Source organism: Cupressus sempervirens, chromosome 11 (assembly GCF_028749045.1).
Source record: "Cupressus sempervirens isolate cs-2001-9-10 chromosome 11, ASM2874904v1, whole genome shotgun sequence".
In the NCBI taxonomy this organism is placed as follows: domain Eukaryota; kingdom Viridiplantae; phylum Streptophyta; class Pinopsida; order Cupressales; family Cupressaceae; genus Cupressus; species Cupressus sempervirens.
Window position 1 is genome coordinate 290367778 of NC_143128.1, and position 11549 is coordinate 290379326.

The window sequence follows — 11549 nt, forward strand, 5'->3', positions numbered from 1 at the left end:
CACTTTCCCCAATTCCAACACTTCCCACGCCCGCCATGGGAATAGCGGGCCCGGGGACGCTGCATCTTTCACATTTTTCACATCTTTTTCACCTGGGTTAACTCCAGCTTGAGTTAGTCAGTTGGTAAGGGTCACTCGGGGCACGTGTCGGACGACGCTAGGACAGCTGTCACCAATAATGGGAATTCTCAGGACCACGGTAAGTAATAGCTGCCAGCAGGGCGCTCCACTGTCAATCGCTTTCAAACCTTACTCACCGCCACATCCTCCCCTATTTAAACCCGGTGTCCGCAAATTGCAAATCACTCATTCCAATTCACTTGTCTGCAGTTACTGTTTTATCACAGAGCTAGTGAAAGGGGATTTTAGGTTTTTCAAGGTTTAGGGTTTGTCCTGAGAAATGGTGAATTTGGGGGTTTCAATGGTCGCGAGGCTTCTGTTGTTTATCTGTGTCGTTGAGTTGAGTTGTTTTGCACAAGGGAGGAAGCTTGAGGCTCTGGTTGAAGAGGAGCCGCTTGTTTTGACCTATCACAACGGTCCTCTGCTTTCCACGGCCCCCATTGATGTTCATGTTGTCTGGTACGGGAAATTTACCCCTGTTCAGCGGTCCATTGTGGCGGATTATTTGCAGTCTTTGGGAGCACATTTGACCGGAAAGGCAAAGAGGCCGTCCGTTAATTCATGGTGGAAGACTACTGAAAAGTACCAAATGACTGCCTCTGGCTCGAATCAGGCTGCCGTGAGCATTGCAAGGCTTGGGAAGCAGAAGATCGATGAATCTTATTCCCTCGGGAAGTCATTGAAGAGATCTGATATTGCTTCTCTGGTTGAAGGTTCTGTTAAATCCGGTGCTCTGCCTCTGCCGAAGAAGGACAATGCGGTGTATTTGGTGCTTACGGCAGAAGATGTCCTTGTTGAGGGTTTCTGTATGAATTCCTGTGGTTACCATGCCAATGTTTTACCGTCCTCTGTCAATGGACAGAAAGTTCTCTCATACGCCTGGGTTGGGAACTCTGTTACTCAGTGTCCTGGTCAATGTGCTTGGCCATTTCATCAGCCTCTGTATGGTCCTCAGTCTCCTCCATTGATTGCTCCCAATGGAGATGTGGGGATTGATGGAATGGTTATCAACATTGCCACTGTTTTGGCTGGAGCTGTGACGAATCCATTCAATACTGGTTACTTTCAAGGCGATGCTGCTGCTCCATTGGAGGCTGTTTCAGCTTGCCCTGGAATATATGGAAAGGGGGCTTACCCTGGTTTTCCTGGGGAGCTTCTGGTGGATGGCACAACGGGAGCGAGTTACAATGCCCATGGACTCAATGGGCGCCAGTTTCTGCTTCCTGCCATGTGGGATCCTGCAACTAAGTCGTGCAAAACGTTGATATGAACATTATTGTAGTAAGATGAGTAAAAGGGATTAGAGGTAGAAAGAAAATGGGATCTGCACGTAGTAATTCTTTATTCTTTATACAAAGACGAAGGTTTTGTTATACTGCACCACTTTATTTTGTCCGACTCTGTTCACGTTCTTATTAAGCAAGTTAACAAGTCGCTTTGAACTGCCCTTGTCTTTTTCCGTTGTTCTGAAGTATATTGGGTCAACATAAAAAATTTTCTGTAAGTTTCTCGAGATTGTTGCTTTTGGCCAATAATCGTCTGATAGTTTTCGTAAAACTTGAATTAACAAGTAGCGATTAGCGAACTCAGCGAAAAATGCCTGAAACTCTCTAATGACCGCCGGTACTGTAAAGTATAAAAAAAAATTAAATCGAATTAACGGAGTAGATGTTAGCGAATCGATCGGAAAAATAAATGATCTCCCTAATGGCCGGAAGTCCGAGTCAAATTCTAATTTAAAAATATATATCGGACCCTCTATCATCCATAATAATTAAGCAAAACTAATTTTAGAATAATACTTATTTATATATATGAAAGGATGCATTTTCAAATTTTGTTCTAAAAGCATTAAAGCCGTGTTGCTTACAACTAACATACCTGTGTTTAAAAATTACCCTTGTTAAAAAGATATTAAATTGTTTATACAACAATTTCAAATTCGGATTTTCAAATTTCGTCCTAAGGATGCATTTTCAACGCCTTGCACAACTAGCATACCTATGTTAAAAAAATTACCTACCTTCCTACAACATTTTCAAATTCATTCATCTCAAAAGACATTTTCTTTTCTTTAGCCTCTTTTCTAGTTGGAATTAGAATGGAATTTGCATTCAGAATTAAAAAAAAAATCTAATCCATTGTTTGCATTCACACAATCAGAATTGGAATTGGGAAAATGTAGAATCTGATATCCCTATTTGAGCCCTGAAACAAGAATTGTAAGTGCTTTCAAAATACTCGTTATTTGGAATTACCATTTTAATTCCTATTTTAAATCTCATTTTTTGAAATTGAGGATTTCAACTAAAGTAAAATTTAATTGGCTTTGACATTCAGATGCCCATTTGGGCACCTATTTTTGCACAAATTATTTAAATTTAATTTTTTTTAATGAAATTTTTTTTGCCATTAATTGCTCATATGTTTGTTGTGTTTGGTTGTTGATTCATTGCATCAAAATATATAGCAGACTCATGGTATTTTTCAGATTTGACTATTTATTAGCGTCATTCTCCCCACCTGTCTTCATTGTGAAGGAGAAGAAAAGTCATTTTGACGTGTTTTGGCGGGAGATTAGTTGAAACACAATTAAAGCTTTAGCTGTGGTAATGGTGGTGCTAGTGAGAATCACAGTTAGTCACAATAGAAATGAAAAGATATTTATTTCATTTTTATAGTTTAAAATAGGGAATGATTTGCCTTTTGATCTAAATGGAAATGAAAAAGATTTCTTTCTAGTTACAATGAGAGACGATAATTTTTTAGATTTCTAAATCTTTAGAGGATACAAATTATCTTGTAATTCCAAGATGCAAGAATCATTTAATTGTGTTATTTTGGCTAGTATTCCAATTCCACAATGTGCAACCAAACAGAAGAAATCTTGTATTCTCACAATGAATTCTTGGTCAACCAAACAGTCCCAAATTGAATTCCCTAATCATAGTTTGGATTCCAGATTCTAGAATCCCAAAGCCACATTCCAAATGCCAATGCTTAATTTATATTCCAGCAACCAAACGATTAAAAATTGTATTACAGGGTTTCAAAGATCTTTCCTTAAAGGGTTTCTTTCCATTAAACATATTTTTTTTAAAGGGTTTTTTTTCCATTAAACATCAGCTCCAATTATTACAGGGTTTTAATATATCATCATTCATCTTAAAAGCCATTAACTTCTAGTGTAAACTCTTTCTTATAGGATTTCTTTTGAGTAAAAACTCTTTATTAGAGGGTTTCTTTCAAGGGAAAACTCTTTATTACAGGGTTACTTTCCATTAAACATCAACTCCAATTGTTTCAGGTTTTTAATTTATATCATCATATGATCGAAAGTTAGCAATGCCACATTATAGATAATAGTAATTGTAAAAACTCTTTATTAGAGGGTTTCTTTCCATTAAACATTAGTTCCACTTATTATAGGTTTTTAATATATCATATGATCAAAACTTAGCAACGACACATTATAGATAATAGTAATAACTATAGTAATAGTAGCAATACAATATATATTGAAAGTAATAAGTATGGTAATAATAAAAATACAATATATATTGAAGACTATATATATACTATATAGATCAAAAGTTAGCAGCGAAGCATTATAGATAACAATAATAAGCATGGTAGTGTACATTTGAAATAATAGACCTGTGAGCAATATAGATATGAAACAAACTATATAGTGAAGATGAAGAAGACAAATGAAACATACATGTCAGTAGACAACATTATATATTATACAAATTGAACATAAATGAGAGTAGACTCATGAACAATATATAGTATACATTGATAGACTTGTGAACAATATAGATATGCAACAAACCATATAGTGAAGATGAAGAAGACAAATGAAACATACAAGTCAGTAGACCTCATTATATATTATACACATTGAACATACTTGACAGTAGACTTGTGAATAATATATAGTATACATTGATAGACTTGTGAACAATATAGATACAAAACAAATTATATAGTGAAGATGAAGAAGACAAATGAAACATATATGTCAGTAGACCTCATTATATATTATACAAATTGAACATACATGACAGTAGACTCGTGAACAATATTTAGTATACATTGATAAACTTGTGAATAATATAGATATGAAACAAACAATATAGTGAAGATGAAGAAGACAAATAAAACATACATGTTAGTAGACCTCATTATACATTATACAAATTGAACACACATGACATTACACTTATGGACAATATATACTATACATTGATAGTAGACTTGTGCACAATATATAGTATACATTGAAGATATGAAAAAATCCCATGAACAATATATAGTATACATTGACATTAGATTTGTGGACAATATATAGTATACATCGAAGATATGAAAAATTGAACATACATGACAGTAAACTTTGTGAACAATATATAGTATACATTGAAGATATGAAACATATTATGTAATGAAGACAATATAATATACATACGAATAGAATAAGATTACAATTTAAGCCTGCTTCGCCGTCCTCAATAATCTAGCTATAAAAATGGTAGATGCAAGTGCCCATTCTATGGGCCAGGGGCATTGGTGTGCATGCATGCAGAGGCAGATTCAATTGTGGGTGGTTAAGGGCAATAACTAAAAGGGACCCTATAGAAGCAAACATAGTAGCAGATGAACAATATATACTATATATGGAAGATATGAAGCATATTATATAATGCAGACAATATATTATACACATGAAACATACATGACAATAAACTTCCTGAACAATATATACTATATATTGAAGATATGAAACATACTTTATATGAAACATATATACTATATATGGAAGAGATGAATCATACTATATCATGAAGACAATATATTATACATATGAAACACACATGACACTAGACTTGTGAACAATATATACTATATATCAAAGATATGAAACATACTATATAGTGAAGACAATATATTTTACTAAATGAAACATATATGATAGTAGACTTGTAAACAATATATACTATATATCAAAGATATGAAACATACTATATAGTGAAGAAAATATATTATACAAATGAAACATACATGTCAGTAGACTTGTAAAGCATGCGCTGAAAGTAGATCATTTACAGAAATGGTCTTGAACTCTTGTGTAGAACATTTTCTCTTGCTTTTGTTTAGTATGTTTTCTCTTCTATATAGATTTGTGAAAATATGTACAATTATTGTGATACATACAATGAAATAATCATACATAAAAGGCAGTAGATTTGTGAAAATATATACAACTAAAATGCAAATTCATGGATGTAAACAAGAAGAAACATATTATACATATAAAACATATTACAAGACACCATATATGTGTACAAGTACAAAATATATGAAAGTACATCATTTATAATAAATGGTGGACTTGACCTCTTATAAACCCAAATCAAATTTAGAGAACAATTGCTCTTATCTAATATGTATTCTGTCTCCTCTATAGATTTGTGAAAACTCGTACAAGTAACATCATATATGAAAATGAAAGCAGAATAATTCATGGATATGAACAATAAGAAAGTTGCAACTTGAAGAATATCTGGAACTATTTGGTATATTTAACTTCTCTTTCATAGATATGCAAAAATTGAGATTTTTTTTATATACATGTTTATTATATTTGTTACCATTTATTTCAATCTTGATGTGACCATAAGATTAATGTAAATATTTTTTCAAATGTAAAATATGATTAAAAATAGATAGTTTGAGATCTATTTTTTCATATGTGCAACAAAAGGCATTATCTCGTAAAATTTGAGATCACATTCTTAGAAAGGCCAACAATTACAATGGCTTCTTTCCATTTTAAAGTGTGATGATAATAAAATAGTTATGAATTTCCTTTAAATATGAGCTCTAATAATACATATTAATATATCATATATGTACAAATGATCATGTCACAAAAATTCATTTGTTGTGCTAATATTTGTTTTATATTTTATCTTCAAAGTTTTGTTTTATTATTGAACCAAAAAAGGTTTGGTATGGAAAGCAATTAGAATGTAACCAACTGATTATATAAGGTCACTAGACATAACAACAATATATACCATACAATGAAGACATGGGACACTCTGAGTGTGCACAAGTAACAACATACATGAAATTTATGTGAGACCATTTATTAAAATGATCTTCAACTCTTGTGGACTTATATTTAACTTAGAACTTGAGGAACATCTACAATTATCTAGTATATTTCATCTCCCCTCCAAAGATTTGTAAAAATATATACAATGACATACATGAAAGCACAATAGCTATACGAGGTCAATGTGTATTCCTAGTACATATGTGTAAGTGTGTGCAAGAGATGTGTAAGAGAAAAAGTCCAATTATCACTTTTAGAAAGTGTAAAAGATGTCATAAGAGGTGTGTGAGTTCCTTGTTTGGAGGAAATAAAGTAAGTAATTTGAAAGTCATTTTCAAAAATTCGCTCACACATGTGTGACCAAATAATTAGGACTAATAGTTTTAAGAAGTAAGATTCTAGCCTAATTAACCTTAATTAGTAGATAGGTCCTTTAACTAGAAAGTGATGTGTGTGGGGTAGGATTTAGGATTAGATTAGGACTAATTTAAATAGAATTCTACTTGATTAGGTTTAGTAGAAATTAAGCATGTGGAGGGAATAAATAAATAAATAAGATTTATTTAAAAGTGATTTATGGAGGAACATGCATTGAATTAAATTTAATAAATTAGGGAGAAGTATTTAAACTAAATTTAAATACCCTAGGAGAATAAATGTATTTAATTTATTTAATAGGTAGTTGAATATAATATATATAATTAATTATAGTTTTACAAGAAATATTATTTTAAGTGTGAAAAGATGATTTTAGGTGTCTACATATATGTCTCTTAATCGAATAACTAATATGTCCTATTTGGTGATAGTAATAGTAAAGTAGTATTTTGGTATATGCTTCAATGTTATATTATGGGTTTGTATGCTATATAAAAGATGGTGGATATGACTCTATAATTTGTTATTAGTAGTATCTAGTTTAACTAACATTTTTGTTTGGCCTTGGTAATTTTTAGCTAATGAGTATGGATGGATTTTAGGTTCTATCTTGAAGTATATTATGGTCATCTTGTTAGATTTCAAAGATTAGTTTTATTGTGGCTGAAATGGTTGCACATGTGTTACAAAAGAGGTATATAACAACATATAAAACCAAAGAGTTGTAGCATGGAAAGACCAAAATGGTTAATGGTACACAAACATACATACATAAACAACCAAGTTTGAAATAAGTTACCATAAAATTTATTCCATTTCTTACATTTGGTATACAATTGATTTTTTTTTTTCCATTTTATACATCATTATTATGACTTATCAAGTACACAATTAAGGTCGACTATTGAGCTATTGTTTAATATTGCTCAAATATATCCACAATAAATTGTTCAAAAGATCGTGTATGCTTTAATTTCTTGATATCTGTTAAAATACCAATTTGTAATTTAGATGACATGTCATAGACCACTCTCGTCTTTAGCTTCATGTTGGCAATTCTTAAAGTTCAAATATTTGAGCAATTGTATATCATCAACAAGCTCATTCACTAAAGGAATGCACACGCCATTTTGAAAGGTCAAGATATTTTCATCATATTTTGTATCAATATATGGTCTCTTTTGGTTATGTATTTATAAATGAGTCACACATATTACCCATATCGACGCATGTCACCAGTCTAGAACCTCTTCTTTTATTGTCATGTTTTACCCACTAGATCTATCACAATAGGGGAAATCATGGACTTACATGGTGTAATTTCTTAACATGGGAGCTCTTTGATTTGAGACCTTTTAACCCCTCATTAGCATGGTTCGGTACATTAGGACCTTTCTTTTGCATTTAATTTCTTAATTTCTAGTCCTTTCTCTTCCAACCTTGCTCAGAACTCTATTTTGCCACCATTCTTTATGCTTGTCTTCCAATTTATTCCCCCACTCACATAAATCATGCTTTAAATGCATTTTTTACTATATCCCCTGCATATACCACCTTTTTTCTCCATTCCCATAATATTTATTGGGTTTAGAGCCCATTTTTGGGCCCCATCACCTCTAGGTCAGTGACGAGGTTATTCATTACCTGGGGTAAGGGAAGAGGTAATCCCTTACCTAGGATATAAGGGATGAGGTGATCCATTACCCAAGTGTTTTCCCAAATAAATTGAAAGGCCTTGACCTCATCTCAACCTTGAACTCACTTCCACCTTGACTAGAACCAAAAATCTTAGAAACCCAGTTCTAGTTTTGAGACCAAGTCTAGGTCGAAGTCAATGGAACCTCCATTTCAACTTGGACCCTTCATCTTAACCCTAAACCTCTAAGTCATCCCTTTCCTAAGGCTCTCAAACTTTTAGTTTATGTAGACATCCATTCTCAAGTCTCATATCTCTGATAGTTTGTATCTTGTTCAGCCTATTTCCCTCTTTGTCATTCTTATCTCTTACTTTCTTTCTTTATAGTTCATATTCACATTCATTTTATCACATCTTCATAACTTGGGGACCAAATCCAAGAAGAGTCCACTGAACTTGCAAGGTTGAGATCTTGTGCTTTAGCCCTTTCCCCTTAATTACTTTAGATGGATCTTCTTTGTGGGTTTAATCTCTTCCTCTTAATTTCTAATTGTGAAGGAGATAGTGTATCCCATTTTCACCTTTACATTTTGGTGAACTTGACACTTTCATGCTTCATACCTGTAATGCCCCACCAAGGGATCCAAAAGAATCAACCTAAAGTTTTACTAAGTTTGCCAAATATTTTTTTTAAAAGAAAGAATAACATACACATCAAACATGAAGTAGCGGAAATAATAACATACAATCATATAGAAGCAAACATAATAGATTACATTCCTTAAGGATCCCAAGACATTGAGTCACATTTTAATTTAATTAATACTAAGTCTAACAATTACCACATCCAGAAGAAAGAATAATTAAAAGTTCAAAGTCCATTTAAATAATATACATATGTTCTGAATGCCACTTGGCAATAAAATTTGGAATGCTCAATCATCGACTATACAAGTCACAGGGTATGAAAGGCTAAAAGAATATACATTATAAAAATAGATTACATCATCCCTTTTAGATCCATGAAACAAAGTTCATTACAATAAGTGAAATCATCCATCATAAAGATATAACCATCCATCATAATATGTAAGAATAGAATGAAAGGAAATGTAGACAAAGAACTCCAGCCATGACAGCAATAGACAGATCTCAATGGTAAAGAGTAAAAAGCACTACTAGCCAATCGTGTGGCAACCCAAAAAGGCCCACTCCCACCGCGCTGAGGAGATAATCTCAAGTCCCAAACAGGATATCAATCCAAATATCAAAAGTAATCTCTAAGTCCAGGAAATTGTAAAAGTAATCTAACTCAAAGGTTCCAATAATAACTCGACATCTAGACCCAGAGGCAACACAAACACATAGGGAATCTATACTACTAGTGGGCAAGTGTCATCACACGAATCAACGCTAGGGTTACCTTGCTAGTCTTTTAATCCTCCGGCCCCCTTGTGACCCTATATGACACTAGTATCCTCTTGTATTGACAAGGGATACTAATGAGTCAACTCTAAGGTTACCCAACTAGTCTTTTAATCCTTTGGCCCCTTAATGACTTCTTGTGGTACCAATATCTTATTAATTCATTTTAAACCCATTTAATGAAATGTTATCACTTATTAAACTACTTACAATTGGTTACCTTGGCAGCTACTTTGGGCCCCAACCTCCATTGCAAACCACTTTCCAACTTAACATACAGACCTACCCTAGGCTCATAAAAGTATAAATCAAAGAATCAAAAATCTCACCATAGCCCTATACAAGTGACTAGAAAGCATCAAAAGATTATCAAAATAACACATCAGTTTTCTACAAACAACTAGAAAGCATCCCCAAAAATATTGTTCGAAGACTCAAAATGGTTAAGTCAAATATGTCATACATTCACCTCAACTTCACACATGTTGGAAAGCAATAATGAACAATATAGACAAACTCATCATAAAGCATACTAGACACATTATCATGGTTGAGTTTAAAAGATCAAGATCAATTCAACATAATAACACAATCACAGAACTCCCAAGCCTCTGGTAGACATCTTAAAACTAGTCAACACTCTAGTCAAACCAAAACCCAAAGTACATATACATACAGATAACAGAGTAGTCTCATAGTTTGATTTGATTTGAAAACATGTAGTTGAGTTAAATGTAAGGTCTTAGTTTTTGTTTCAATGTATTTTTCAAGTAAAAGAGATTCTTAGTTTACCCTTCAAGTTAACCCATTCATTTATTCAAATATAGAATTATCCCCATTATACTTTAAATCAATTTTCTAAAATATATTTAAGGGTAGTTAATTATTAAAATGATTCTTATTGATTCTTAAATAAAATAATTTATAATTTTATTAAAAATCAAAATTAAATAAATTTATAATTCTATTAATTTGCCTTCATAATCAATTCAACTTAATTAAATTAATTATATAAAAAAAGCTATATATAATCATTTATCAATTATTTATTAAATTTATAAAATTATTAATAATAAAAATTTAAAATTAAAAATTTATTAAATATTAATAAAATAACATTAAATTTTTTTTGGTGTACTTATTAAAAAGGCATGCCGACCTTTGACTCTCAGCTGTAGGTACCTTGCTGCTCGCAGTAGTAGTCGTCAGTAGGGGACCTCCTACCATGGCCCTTTAAAAGCCACCAGCAGGTATAGGGGGGTGTGTGGGGTTTGCCCACCCCTCCCCATTATATATATATATATATATATATATATATATATATATATATATATAAATAAATTAAAAAATTTGTTTAAATTTCAACCAATACCCCTCCCAATAAAATTTTAATTATATATATTTTTATAAACATTTAAAATTTTAGTCTGATAGGAAAATTACAATTAACCATTCAAATTTTTAATTAAAAATTTTCTTTTCTTTCAAAACCCCTCCCAATTTAATTTTTCAAATTTTAATTCTGTGGAAGTAGGATTGTACTGATATTTTAATCTTCCCATATACAGATGAAAACAACATGCATATCAGAAATTCTAAATTACAAGATTGAAAGATTTGTCGCAGTAAAACCCAGACAATCAATTCAAAGTCACGAAGAAGACAGGAAAAAAAATCGCATAATTAACTGTGCGATTAAATCACAAGAATCTACTTGGACTCTGATGCTAAATCGCTATGCCCAAAAAGATTTGTGAGAGAAATTTCTCCTCTCAAAACCTTCTCTCTCTTCCCAAAATTCCTTCTCCAAAATTCTTGTCCTTTCTAAAACTTTGGTCCCTTGAAAAAGAACCCTCAATTGATGAT

The 11549-nt window shown here is 32.2% G+C and overlaps 1 protein-coding gene across 1 annotated transcript; it reads left to right on the forward strand.

The window, feature by feature from the left end:
• Positions 1 to 307: 307 nt before the first annotated feature.
• LOC149529260 (protein EXORDIUM-like 2) lies at positions 308 to 1562 on the forward strand. The gene has a single exon (XM_089809654.1). It carries the CDS (start codon positions 401 to 403, stop codon positions 1388 to 1390), a length of 990 nt encoding a protein of 329 aa, XP_089665780.1. The 5' UTR covers positions 308 to 400; the 3' UTR covers positions 1391 to 1562.
• Positions 1563 to 11549: the final 9987 nt, after the last annotated feature.